Genomic DNA, 14,489 nt, shown 5'->3' on the forward strand with positions numbered 1-14,489 from the left:
ATGCATATGCAGTTTATGATATGCAGATAAACTGACCAAATAGCGCAATGTTATCGCATCTACTACAGGGGAATACGTTTCCTCGTAATCTATACCGGGCCTTTGTGAAAAACCTTGTGCCACAAGTCGGGCTTTATAGCGCACAACTTCATTTTTCTCATTTCGTTTTCTCACAAATACCCATTTGTATCCAACAGGTTTTACATCTTCTGGTGTACGGACTACAGGTCCAAAGACTTCACGTTTTGCAAGTGAGTCTAATTCAGCCTTCATGGCTGCATCCCATTTTGGCCAATCATTTCTTTGTCGACATTCTTCGACTGATCTTGGCTCAAGATCCTTACTTTCATGCATGGTATTCAATGCCACATTATATGCAAATATTTCATTGACAATTGTCTTATTTCGGTCCCATTTCTCTCCTGTAAAGACATAATTTATCGAGATCTCGTCATTTTCACAATTTTCAGGTACCTGAACGTCTTCTGGCGTCATATCAGAATTTTGGACAACTGCAGGTGTCTTTACTATGTCTTTTTCAACAGGAATCGTATTTATCTCTTTTCTCTTTCGAGGATTTTTGTCTTTGGAACCGACAGGCCTTCCACGCTTCTGGCGTGTATTTGCTTCAGTGGCTATTTGTCCTACTGGGACATCAATTCGAATTGGGGCATTTTCCGCCCTACCACGCTTCTGGCGTGAATTTGCTTCAGTGGCTACTTGTCCTACTGGGACATCAATTCGAATTGGGGCATTTTCCGCTGGTATATAAGATTTGGTAATCCTCTTTGTATCGGAAAATGCATCAGGCAAATCATTTGCTATTCTTTGTAAATGTATAATCTTTTGAACTTCCAGTTCACATTGCCCTGATCGAGGATCTAAATGCATCAATGATGATGCATTCCAGTTAAGCTCCTTTTCAGGAAGCTTATTCTCTCCCCCTAATGTTGGAAAATTTGATTCATCAAAATGACAATCCGCAAACCGGGCTTTAAATACATCTCCAGTTTGTATCTCAAGATACCTCACTATAGAGGGAGAATCATATCCAACATATATTCCCAATTTTCTTTGGGGTCCCATTTTGGTGCGATTAGGTGGTGCAATGGGAACATATATCGCACACCCAAATATTCTTAAATGGGAAACATTTGGCTGCTGGCCAAAAGCTAATTGCATAGGAGAGAATTGATGATAACTCGTTGGCCTCAAACGAATAAGTGTTGCGGCATGTAAAATAGCATGCCCCCAAACCGAGGTTGGGAGATTTGTTCTCATAAGCAAGGGTCTAGCAATTAATTGGAGGCGCTTAATAAGTGATTCTGCTAACCCATTTTGTGTGTGAACATAAGCTACTGGATGTTCAACACTTATTCCATTAGCCATACAATAAGCATCAAAAGCTTGGGAAGTAAATTCACCAGTATTATCAAGACGAATTGCTTTGATTGGATTTTCTGGAAATTGTGCTTTTAATCGAATAATTTGAGCTAGTAATCTCGCAAACGCCAGGTTGCGAGAAGATAATAAGCACACATGTGACCATCTCGAAGATGCGTCTATTAGGACCATAAAATATCTAAAAGATCCACATGGTGGATGAATAGGTCCACATATATCACCTTAAATCCTTTCTAGGAATTCAGGGGACTCAAACCCAATCTTTACTGGTGATGGCCTTAAAATTAACTTCCCTTGAGAATATGCAGCACAACAAAATTCACTAGATTTAAGAATCTTCTGGTTCTTTAGTGAATGTCCATGAGAGTTTTCAATAATTCTCCTCATCATGGTTGTTCCCGGATGACCCAAACGGTCGTGCCAAGTTATGAATTCATTTGGTCTAGTAAACTTCTGGTTTACAGTGGCATGTGATTCAATTGCACTAATCTTGGTATAATACAACCTAGATGAAAGTGAGGGTAATTTTTCTAATATAACTTTCTTATTTGAATCATGAGTTGTGATATATAAATACTCATGATTTCCCTCATTCATCATCTCAACATGATATCCATTTCGGCGAATATCTTTGAAACTCAACAAGTTCCTCAGAGACTTGGTAGATAATAGTGCATTATTTATTATAAATTTTGTTCCTCCAGGAAACAAAATTATAGCTCATCTAGAGCCTTCTATCACATTGCCTGAGCCAATAATAGTATTAACATATTCATCTTTTGGCACAAGATGGGTAAAATATATATCACTTTTGAGAATAGTGTGTGAACTTGCACTATCCGCAACGCATACATCTTCATTACATATCCTTGCCATTCTCTTCAAAAACAAATAATAATAAAATGAGTAGTATGCATAGTTAAATTGAATACTTGATCAGAATTATTTTTCTAAGAAACACTGTACATAAAATAATGTCATATACTGAAATTTTATTTTAAAATTTAACACATTTAATAATTTCAAAATTCATAAACATTAATATTTCATTATTTATGTACATCATATTTGAAACTTAAATACATAGAAAATAAAACTTAACAATAAGTTCTTTACATTATTTATTTACATATATACTTCACAATCCCACATATTAAACTATTTCATCATTGATCAAATGACCAATATTTCCTTCAGGATCCTCAAAGAAATCAGATACATCATAATGAGTGGTGGAGTTCTCAGCATCATTTGAAACAAAATTTGTTTCCTTTCCTTTGTCGTTCTTTTTCAAAGATGCCTGGTAAAGATCGACTAGGTGCCTTGGAGTACGACAGGTACGAGACCAATGGCCCTTTCCACCACAGCAGAAACACTTCTCCTCGGTTGATTTATTCTGCCCGATATTCCTTTCTTTATCCCACTTCTGGTGAGATCCTCTCTTTTGAACATAATTTTTTTTCTTTCCATAATTTTTCTTATTATTAAAACCTTGCCATTTACCTCTTCTGGGGTAATTTGCCACATTTACTTCAGGAAATGGGGCAGCGCCAGCTGGGCGCGCTTCATGATTTTTTAATAACAACTCATTGTTGCGTTCAGCAACAAGAAGGCAAGAAATTAACTCAGAATATTTTTTAAACCCTTTCTCTCGATACTGCTGCTGCAGGAGCACATTCGAGGCATGGAAGGTTGAGAAAGTTTTCTCCAACATATCATGATCAGTTATTTTTTTCCCACACAATTTCATTCGTGAGGTGATTCGAAACATTGCAGAATTATATTCATTTATAGATTTAAAATCTTGTAAACGCAAATGCGTCCATTCATATCGGGCTTGAGGAAGTATTACCGTTTTTTGATGATTATACCTTTCTTCAAGGTCTTTCCAAAGATCTGCAGGATCTTTTAATGTAAGATATTCATTTTTCAATCCTTCGTCAAGGTGACGACGAAGAAAAATCATGGCTTTGGCTTTATCCTTTTGGGATGCATTATTTTCAGCCTTAATGGTATCTCCAAGATCCATTGAATCAAGATGGATTTCAGCATCTAATATCCATGATAAATAATTGTTTCCAGATATATCAAGAGCATTGAATTCAAGATGAGAGAGTTTTGACATAATGAAAAATTTGTTACCTGAGTCTTCCTAAAGATTTGATCAGAGTCTCGTGCTGATAACGTGTTGTAAAATAAAAGATATATAAAATAAAGATGTATAAATAGAAGACTCTAGTATTAAAATAATTAGCTCAATAATAATTTATATATATATAATAAAATTATATGTTGTAATGTGTATATATATATATATATATATATATATATATATATATATACAAAGATAGAAAGGAGTATAAAAAGTAAAGAGAGAGAGAATTGCATAAATATATATATAAAGATAGAAAGGAGTATGAAAAGTAGAGAGAGATAATAGCATTTGTTTATAGTAAGAGAAAGAAAGAGAATATTATTATATTGCTGTTGTTTTTGTATGTACGAATGTAAACAACATTCTGCTATTTATAATGGTAACATACTTTACTTTTTCAACATTTCTTTAATGCCATTTACCATTGAGAAGCTGAGCCGCCCAGACATTAATGGGCATCCAACTCAACTTTTATACTTATCACAACAAAACAATCAATAAAGCCCAGTAATAAATGGACAATTAGCACCAAATAAAATGGGATATATATATATATATAAACTTGTTTATGAATTAAATTTACTACAACCGACCTTAGCTCAGTTGGTAGAGCGGAGGACTGTAGTGGGGTTTCCTAGCTGGTATCCTTATCCTTAGGTCGCTGGTTCGAATCCGGCAGGTCGGAGTATTTTTCTTTATTTTCCCCCTTGCTTTATACGCCAACTGCGCTGGTTCAGAGAGGCTAAAATAGTCCAATTAATATTATTATTAATTTATTAGGTTACTTATTGTGGTCTATGGAAACATAGAGAGGCTAAAATAGTCCAATTAATATTATTATTAATTTATTAGGTTACTTATTGTGGTCTATGGAAACATAGGCACTGATCAACACTTAACTATTAAAAGAAATTGTGCTCCTAGACTTTCTCTTATTTTATATTATCATTATGGAACATTCTCCTTCATTTCTTCTCGTCTCAGTTATTCTATCTGAATTATTTCCCTCTCAAGTCTCAATTATACTATTTTCCCATAGTCATGGTTTCAACATTGTTTCAAACAGCCAGCCAAAAACTGAAAGGGAAAACATTTCAATAAATAAACATTGTGTTGTAGGTGAACCATGATGGGCAGATACATAATTGACCCATGATATCATATGGCCGTAAGTCATTCATATATATCCATGGAATCTGATTGTCCATATATATAATCCTTAACCTACATCCTACATATTCATAGTGAATGATCCGCACAGATTAGATTGGCGCAGAAATAGTAAGACAAAAATATCTACAACGTTGAAAGGTCTCTTTCTTAGGCCAGGGGTCAAACTCTCCTTCTAGTTTCTAGTCCACTTTATGACCATTGCTGTGGTTTTCTTGATTAGATGGTGGAGTTAGGGGATCAATGAGGAAGGACTTTATGTTTTTGTACGTTTCCTTGGGCTTCTCCACATTGATTGCATGCCCTGCATTCTTAAGTACCACCAGATTCGCCTTCTCTCCGATATGCCTACAGAGAAGTAACAATAATGTATAACCCGAAATTCAGATCAATGGGGAACAAACTGAAAATAACAAAGCTAGTTACAACTTACAAGAATGAATTGTATTAGCTTCATCTTAATGGTTTGATTCTACATAGGGTCCAATTGTAGAGTCGAGTCTAAACTATAGAGGACAAATGGTTTTGCTAAGGGCATGGGTTAAACGTAACCCGTTCCTTTTGGTTGACAAAACCCAAGATAAAATTATCAGAAGACTTGGTTTCTTAAAACTTTACCGTTTGAGTCTGTGAGCTAATTCCAGTGGGAATATCTGGTCTTGCTCCCCCCAGATAATTTGTGTGGGCTGCATCAATATTGAAAAGTCATGATTTCTAACAAGTATTTGGAATGCAAAATTGCCATGTGGTAAAAATAAAACTGAGCATACAAAATCAGTTTCAGAAGCAAACAAATTAACCAAACCTTGGAGATTTTAGGAAGATTAGACATCTTTCTATCCTTATGCAGTGCTTGGATTAGTTCTTTCCTCTCTTGGCGGTATTCAGTACACATCACCTGCAAGTACATAAGGCCATTTTCAGATGAGTTTTGGGAGGCAACAAAATTTTACTTTAGTTGCCACAAGCCTAACACAACCCTAAATATATCCAAAGAGTCATTGCAGCCATGCAAAGGGATGTGGCTAAGTTTTACATGGATGTTGCAAGCCTAACATGACCCTACATAGATCCAAAGACGTCACGTCGTGGCCATGTATTAGAATGTGAAGAAGTATTACATATCTGTCGCAAGCCTAACACAATCTTCCTTGTTTTTCAGGGATTAGGACAGATTATGTAAACATAGCCGAGTTAATTTATCAGTTATTGTTTATTACACAAGAGCTAGCTGATTGATGTTGCAAATAATCAATGCAACATTAATGAGGCAAGTATAAATATGTATACGCAGTTATGCACATGCCTATGAAAGTATGAATCATGATTGGCCTGCTATTATTCAGTCCAATACTCGAAACAAAATTGTAAACTTTACAAAGTCAGTGAGATTTCTTACAAACAATTCCAAGTAAACCATTCCGGAAATTATTTAAAATCAGAGCAACCTGTAACTATAAACCAAAGGATAAGATTACAATAAATAAAAAAAAAAAAAAAGTATAGGTAGACAATGAGAATACTAAATAATGTGAACAATGGATATGTCGGATGTTTAAAAAACAGGAAACTAAGCCACTTACATCAATGAAATCATTGAGGAAGCAACTAGGCAAAACTTTGATAGGCTTCACAAAAGTAAGCTTTACCAGCTCCCTAATCTTCTCCGGCGTCTGCGGCAGCAAGAGGTTCACGGCTTCATCCACAGTCCTCACCTTGAACATCCCTTCATCCATGTCCTTTTCCTCCAAGCACACACCAGCACAGCATAACACCAGCCTGTCTACACTCTCCGGAAACTGCGCTGCCATGCTGTACGCCACAAATCCGCCATAGCTCAACCCAACAATGTTCAATCTGCTGTGAACACCATGAGCCTCCAGCATTGCCATCACACACCTGGTATTACAACTCAAACAATTGGGGAACAAATGAGTTTCTTGATCTCCATTTATAGCGATTCATCGTTTCAACTAAATATAGACAACAGATCATCACATATATCAGCTGTTACCAAGAGAAAATCTTATACATTTTCAGAGAAATTCTTATACGCGCTCAAAAACAAGAAAGTAGAAAATAAATATACGATCCTGCCTTACACCATTTATACTATTCATGACAAAACACATCTATGATATTCTCCCACTTCTTGTGTTAAGCTTTTCAATATATACACCAGAATTTTAGCTATTATTTTGTCATTTCTTGTATAAGAGTTAACTTTATGAGCTCCAATATGCAACATAGCTGTTGCAAACAATTTTTTAAAATAGACGTGCTATTGACGCTGGCCAATAAAAATTCGAACGAACACACTTCCTTAAGCGACTTGCGAGCGAGCTAACCACGAGTTGGTCGTATAAATCTCGTACTTGCTCTTGGAAAACATAATTTCTAGTGTCATCAATTCTTTTGTAATCTGCACAACTGAATAACTAACTCTTTGGAGGGAAGTAACTAACTTACAACTAACTGAGTTAAGCGTAACTGTCATACGAGCTGTTTTAGTCTTTACAGTTATCAAAACAAAAAGAAAAAAGGAAAAAGTAGGAACCTGGCTTGGAAGGACTCGGATCTCTCGGGTTTGGTGGTGTAGGAGTCACCGAAGAAGACGAGGTCAGGGACGAAGACATTGAATCGAGACGTCAGAGACGAAACGAAGTCGTTCCACTGCCACATTGCATTGGCGCCGATGCCGTGGATCAACACCAGGAAAGGCTTCGAAGCTGCCATGCTCTTCGGCACCCAGCAGTGCATCACTGTGCCGCCGTCGCCGAGGTCGGTGGTCGCTGATTTCAGCCCTGCCGCAGAGAACGACCGCCGGAAGCAGCGGTCCTGGAAAGCCGTGAAGCTGAAGCATCTAGCGCCAGTCATTGAGCCTTTCTTTTTTCTGTTTTTTTTTTTTAATTATTATTATTATTTGACCTTTGTGTGTGTTAGAGCGGAGAAATTAAAAGTGCGTTGAGGAAGAGGAATAGGAAGTAGTATTGGAGTTTCAAGTTTCAACAATGTGTGCGCGTTGCAGAGTGTGGAAGTGGAGATTGATATTGCAGAGAGCCAGAGATATAGTTCACTTGTTCTCTTCTTCATTGGCTAAAAGAAAACGCTGAAGAAAGAGAAACTAACCCGTGATGGAAATGGAAGCAATAATTTTAGCATCATCTTTTTTTTCTTATTATTATTATTATTTTTTTCCGTTATGCAATGACAACGAAGTTTGAGTTTAGAATTGAAATTGATGCATATATGTATATATAAAAAAATTCAATCAATATTGTCTAAATCAACTGTTATTTATTTCTATAAACAAAATTTGTCATTAGATTAATTATATAAAATATATGTTAAAATATCAAATATTTAATATTGAATTTTAATATGCACTTAACGATTTTCTTTTAACTAAATATTTTGTTCACGTTGTGAACGAATTATAACTCAAACTTCAAATAGCATAATTTCTTCATGCTCATTTAGAGATTATGAGTTCGAATTTTTCTATCTTGAGTAAAAAAAAATGAATGTTTAGACTCAATGAGTACAATAAAGAGCACATTCAATAATAAATTAAAAAAATAATAATTATAACTAATTCCTATAAATTATTAAAAAAATTCATTATAAATTATAAATAATTATTTATTAACTAATTTAATCAAAATATATTTTTTCCTTTTTTGTAAAAAAAATATAAGTAATTAATTATTAACTAATTTTAGTTATGTATTTTTCATAAATAACACACATATAATTTATATAATTTTTGTGTATACATTATGTAATTATTTTTATAATGTATCTTTTATTTTATAATAATAACATTTAAAAGATAAATAAAATCAGTTAAAATAGTTTAAATTTATTTTATTTAATATTTATTAATTATCGTTACAATTAATAAATATTAAATAAAGTAAATTTGGTAAAGTTAAAATTTTTAATTAGAAAATTTTTTTGGTAAAGTTATAAAGTTGAATTTTTAACGATTTGTTGAGTATTTATTAAAATAAAAAATTTAAAATTTTTATTAATAACAATTTTAGTATGTATTCTTAAAAATTAGAACACATAATAATTAAATTTAAAATTAATTGATGTTTTACCAAAATTAAATATTAAATAGAATAAGAATATTTTTATATAAAAATAAATCAATGACTTGACATTATGGTTAGGGGTGACAAGTGGGGAAGCTCGTCCCGCCCCACCAGAAGCCCGCCCTTTGGTCTCAGAATCCCAACATGCCCTGCTTAACGGCGGGCTGGCGGGCCGGCGGGCTAAGGCCACTAAATATCTTTTTTTTTTTTACTTTTAACTATTAAATAATATATATAAAGGTATAAAAAAATCTCTTCTGTTTTTTTATTTTTACCTATTATAATTTCTAAAAGTATAAACAAATTATAATTTTTATATTCACAAACATTAAAGTGTTTGTAATTATAAATATCTAATAAACATAATTATAAACCAAGTTTTCATCCAAAACATAATTATAAAATTGTTCCCAAAGCAAAATAAACATAATCCAAAACATAATTATAAATATTGTCTCTAAAACAAAATAAACATAATCCAAAACACTCAAATTTCATCTTCATTCTCTTGTAAGTTGGGTTAGGGGAAGTTGAGTTTTGACAAAAAAAGGGTAAAAATACCGCTTGCCAAAAAATACTAAGTTCGATGGAAAAGCCCGCCCCGCCCCGCTAAAGCCCGCGAAGCGGTGCGGGTTAGGTGGGCTTTTGCTATTTGGTGATCCCAATTTTCCAGCCCAACCCGCCTTTTTTGGCGGGTTACACGGGCCGGGCTGGCGGATTTAGGCCTGTTTGCCACCCCTAATTATGGTGGTCAATGGATTTAATGCTAACTGACCAACAAAATGTAATATTTTTGGAAAATATTTTACTAATTTTAAATATTAAAGACTAAATTTTAAATCTTAAATTTTAAAATATAAATTTTAGGACTTGTTTGGGTGAGCTTTTAAGAAAAGATATTTTTGGAGTTATTTTTTTTAAAGATCTTATGAAAAAATAAAAATAATTTAATGTTTAGGTATTTCATGCAAAAAGATCTTTTTATCTATCAATTATGTTTGTGTATAATAATATAAAAGTACTTTTTTGCCTATTTAATACATGAAAAATATCTTTTTTTTAAAAAGAAAAAATATCTTTTAAAAAAATATGTAAATTACAGCTTCTCAAAAAAGATATTTTTTTTAATTTTTCTAATACTTTTACTTTCACTACTAGAAATTTGTCCAGCATACTAAAAAAAATTTCATTGAAAAAAAGATTTTTTTTATCAAGATAATGGCGCCCAAACAAGCATTTAATAATATAAAAATAAGGGCTGCACATGGATCGGATAATATCCGCATCCGATCCGAATTTTGCGGATATTAACCGATTCGCACTATGGTAGGATTGGATTGCGGATTTGACAGTGATATCTGCATATTCAATCCGCATATCCGCATATCTCATATAAATAGCATAGTTTGAAAAAGTAAATCCTAATGTGATATCAATTTTAGTGCGTTGTTTTATGAATTTTATGATATTTTGTTTTTAATTTTTTATGTTGTACTTCAACTTAGAACTTTTATTGATAATATTTTACGAGTAAATAGGTTTAAACAGGTAAAAAAAATGACTTTTTTGACATTTTTTATAAAAACAACCAAATAGGATCTTAAAACAGTTTTTTTTTTAATTATGAGGATATATCCAATATCCGATCTGATCCGATACGTAAGTAGGCGGATCGGATCGGATAAGATCCGGCCTAAAAAAATGTGGATATCTTATCCAATCCGATGAATGTAGTGCGGATCGGATAGAATTATAAGCTAATTCGATCCGATCTGTGTGCAGCCCTAAGATTAAAATTAAGTTATTAACTCAAAATATTAACTAATATTGATAAAAAGTGTTAACTCTTAGTAATTTTTTTTGAGGATGCTAAAAGATCAATAGAACTATAAATAATTATTTATAATTTATAATAACATTTTTTAATAATTTATAAGAAATATTTATAATTATTTTTTTAATTTATTACTGAATATACTTTTTATTGTATTTATTATGGATATTATTAAATGTACTCTTTATTATACTCTTTATATATGTTTGTACCATAGTAAATCAAATTAACATACATCCATTTATATATCTTAGTGAATACATAGTAAATCGAATTGCATTGTGTCGATTTATTAATGGTTTATGTGCATGTAAATCGAAGCAATCTCAATCGATTTATTTAGTTAATAATAACAGAGTAAATCGAATTATATTTATTTGATTTACTAGGGGTATAAGCATTCATGCATAAATCAAAGCAATTTGAATCGTTTTACCATATTCTCTACTAAATTGCCTCATTTGATTTATATAGAAATACGAAGATTGACATGCGTAATATTTTTAGTTTTGGGTGATATATGTAATATTTATCATGCTTTAGTTAATTTATTGGAGTGATTTACCCTTAAAATTTGTTAAAAATTTAACAAAATAATGTTATGTATTATTCTTTTATTTTTCACACAAAATCTCTGATTTCTAGCAAAAACTAAATAACAATTCAGACTTTCATAAAAAAAATAATTGCAAACTAACTACATTAATTTTTATAAAACAAGATATAAAGTGTTTCAATTTTTTCTTTTTTCTTTTTATATAACTCAAAACCAAATTGTATAGAATAAATTTTCAAATTTAAAGATCTACGTGACACGATAAACTTTTCAAATTGAAAATCACCACACAAAAAACGGCAGATTGCGGCGGTTTTTTGGCGGCAGTTACCAAAAACTGCCGCCAAATAAAATATTGTGGCGTTTCATGCGGCGGATAAGAGAAGGGCTGCTATTGTTTATAATTTTGCGACGGTTTTGGTATAACCGCCGCAAAATGGATTATTGTGGTGCTAAATAAGTTATTAGCGGTGGTTTTTTAACCGCCGCAAAATACATCTAGCTCTTTTTAAAAAAAATAACCGGGTATGATCTACTTACATTTTTATTATTTTATTTGAGAAATATGTTTGAATCACTGTTACTTAAATCGTTATACTGTTTTTATATTTGTTTTACGAAAAAAAATTTTAATCACTTACAAAAAATATATTTTGATTAAGGTAATCAACCTAAGAGTTAAAATAAAGGAGGCAAACAAAGTTCAATCAACCATTAAATTCTTAAAATTTTTTATTTTAATTAATTAAATTATGTATAAATTATATATATATATATATATATATATTATAATCCATGCCTTTATATATATATATATGTAATATATAAGGGCAAAATATACAATTAAACCAAAGAGATGACCAAATTATACAATTTTATCAAACTGAAAAACGTTACCTGGATCTCTTAAAAGAACATTCTTATATAATTCGAATCAGTCTCATTCGAATTAGACAAACTAACACTAATTTAAATTAGTCCTATTCAAATTAGTAGTGATGTTTGTAATTCGAATTTGAACAATTCGAATTATGTTTGCATCATTGCATGCAGTCTTAGGATAGTTCGAATAAGGATGATTCGAATTATGCATGTTAGGACGTCCTTAGTAATTCGAATGGGTCTGTTTCGAATTAATTTACATCTATTTATATATGGTCTAAAAGTATATAAAGATTACAATAAAGAGTACATTTAATAATACCTATAATGAATACAATAAACAGTACATTCAATAATAAATAAAAAAATATTAATTATAAATATTTTTTATTAATTATTAAAAATCAAACATTTTCCAAAAATAATAATTATAAATATTTTCTATAAATTATTAAAAATAATAATTAAAAATATTTTTTACAAATCATTAAAAATTAAAAATTTTATAATTTTACTAAAATTATAATTTTACATTTTAAATTTTTTATTATAATGATTTGTTGAGCATTTATTAAAATAAAAAATTTAAAATTTTTATTAATAACAATCTTAACCTGTATTTTTAGATATAAGAATTCATAATAACTAAATTCAAAATTAATTAATATTTTACCAAAATTAAATACTAAATAGAATAAAAATATTTTTAAATGAAAATCAATTAATGATATGTGTATTATTGTGGTTAATAGATTCAATAATGCTAACTGACTAACAATTATAATATTTTTGGCAAATACTTCACTCATTTTGAATATTAAAGACTAAATTCTAAATCTTAATAAATATTTTTAGAAAATGTTATATTTTTAAAAATTTATAAAAAATATTTATAATTATTATTTTTTTATTTATTATTGAATGTACTCTTTATTGAATTCATTATGGATATTATTAAATATACTCTTTATTGTACTCTTTATATACGCTTGGATCATATATAAATACATGTAAATTAATTCGATCTTCTATGGTCCAAAATTAATTCGAAATAGACCGATTCGAATTACTAGGGACGTCCTAGCATGCATAATTCGAATCACCCTAATTCGAACTCCCCTAAGAATGCATGCAAGCATAATTCGAATTGGATAAATTCGAATTACAAGCATCACTACTAATTCGAATAGGACTAATTCGAATTAATGTTGGTTTGTCTCATTCGAATGTGACTGATTCGAATTATATAAAAATGTGCTTTTAGGATATCCTGGTAATTTTTTAATTTGGTAGAATTGTGTAATTTGGTCCTTCATTTGGTTAATTATGCATTTTGCCTAATATATAAGGTGTCTATAATAATTACGATCAGATATAAAGTATATAACAAAAAATTGTGTGGCAATCAAATGTGTTCATATGATATATATAATTATTAGAGCTATATATATCGAAGAGTCATTTGGCTTGGTAGTAACATGACATTATTAAAGCTTTTCCTTCTTCCACTAAATACTGAAATTTGGTGGCGGGTTAGAACCGCCGCAAAACAAGTGTTATTTTCGTTTATTTGCTATTTAGCAGCGGTTGCAAATCGCCGCAAAATTGATAGACATTTAGCGACGGTTATTCCAGCGATTAGCATAAACCGCCGCTAACCGTTTGCTCGCGACCCATCTTTCAGCGTTTGGTTTAACTGCCGCAATATGTTTAGCGACGGTTAAAAACCGCCGCAATATAAGCCCCACAACTGCCACAATATGCCATTTGTGTTGTAGTGGATTTACATGTTGACGCTAATTTGTGTTTTTATTTTTAATTTGTCACATCAATATTTTAGTTTAGAATTTTAGTTAATATAAAAAAATTTTTTAATTAATATTTTAATAAATATAAATCAAATGTATTAAAAACTTAAAATTTATATTTTTATTAAAACATCTTAATTAATGACTTGAATATATGTACTAAAAACATATATTCACTAAATACTTTAATTTATTATATTGCCATTAAGTTGTTTCATTATCATTTTTTTTGGTGAACTGTTTCATTATCATTTAACATAAAACTAATAGCAATTATTAAAATAAATAATTTTTAGGTTTTACGTATAGAATCAAAATCTAAAAATAAATAAGTTATAAAAACAAAAAATGTATGTAAATCAGACATTTTATTTTTGTATGAATTATTAATAATAAAGTATGTATAAGATGCAGATTCCGATAAGATAAATAAAATATTTTCTTTCCTCAATAAAATAAGAACTTAAAAATGATTATAAATTGAAAATTGAAAAGCGGGGCGCGGCACGAGTCAAGGTGGCAATTATTTTATGTTCCTACCTTTATTGGTTGACACCTTTAGACTTTAGGACGGACAAAT

At 30.9% G+C, this 14,489-nt stretch overlaps 1 protein-coding gene and 1 non-coding gene across 3 annotated transcripts; one reads left to right on the forward strand and one right to left on the reverse strand.

Moving 5' to 3' along the window:
• Positions 1 to 4,147: 4,147 nt before the first annotated feature.
• Positions 4,148 to 4,244, forward strand: TRNAY-GUA (transfer RNA tyrosine (anticodon GUA)). Its single transcript has 2 exons — positions 4,148 to 4,184; positions 4,209 to 4,244. It is a non-coding gene; the product is annotated as a tRNA-Tyr (tRNA).
• Positions 4,245 to 4,637: 393 nt separating this feature from the next.
• Positions 4,638 to 7,957, reverse strand: LOC107624143 (uncharacterized). Of its 2 annotated transcripts, none has more exons than XM_016326608.3 (5): positions 7,287 to 7,957; positions 6,313 to 6,628; positions 5,535 to 5,627; positions 5,348 to 5,415; positions 4,638 to 5,077 (listed from the first exon to the last, which is right to left on the reverse strand). In XM_016326608.3, exons 1-5 carry the CDS (start codon positions 7,604 to 7,606, stop codon positions 4,912 to 4,914), a joined length of 963 nt encoding a protein of 320 aa, XP_016182094.1. In that variant the 5' UTR covers positions 7,607 to 7,957; the 3' UTR covers positions 4,638 to 4,911. The 2 variants fall into 2 exon arrangements, with proteins under 2 accessions (XP_016182094.1, XP_088362733.1); XM_088506607.1 differs by having other exon boundaries at positions 4,696 to 5,077; positions 6,379 to 6,628; positions 7,287 to 7,745.
• Positions 7,958 to 14,489: the final 6,532 nt, after the last annotated feature.

Source organism: Arachis ipaensis, chromosome B10 (assembly GCF_059453495.1).
Source record: "Arachis ipaensis isolate K30076 ecotype BB chromosome B10, ASM5945349v1, whole genome shotgun sequence".
In the NCBI taxonomy this organism is placed as follows: domain Eukaryota; kingdom Viridiplantae; phylum Streptophyta; class Magnoliopsida; order Fabales; family Fabaceae; genus Arachis; species Arachis ipaensis.

Excerpts from the sequence above, each read along its gene's own strand:
- LOC107624143 (XM_016326608.3), bottom strand. The coding sequence starts at position 7,606 with ATGACTGGCGCTAGATGCTTCAGCTTCACGGCTTTCCAGGACCGCTGC. Across the intron at positions 5,628-6,312 it reads TCCTCAATGATTTCATTGAT|GTGATGTGTACTGAATACCG; the intron begins GTAAGTGGCTTA and ends ATGTACTTGCAG. Across the intron at positions 5,416-5,534 it reads ATCTTCCTAAAATCTCCAAG|CCCACACAAATTATCTGGGG; the intron begins GTTTGGTTAATT and ends ATATTGATGCAG.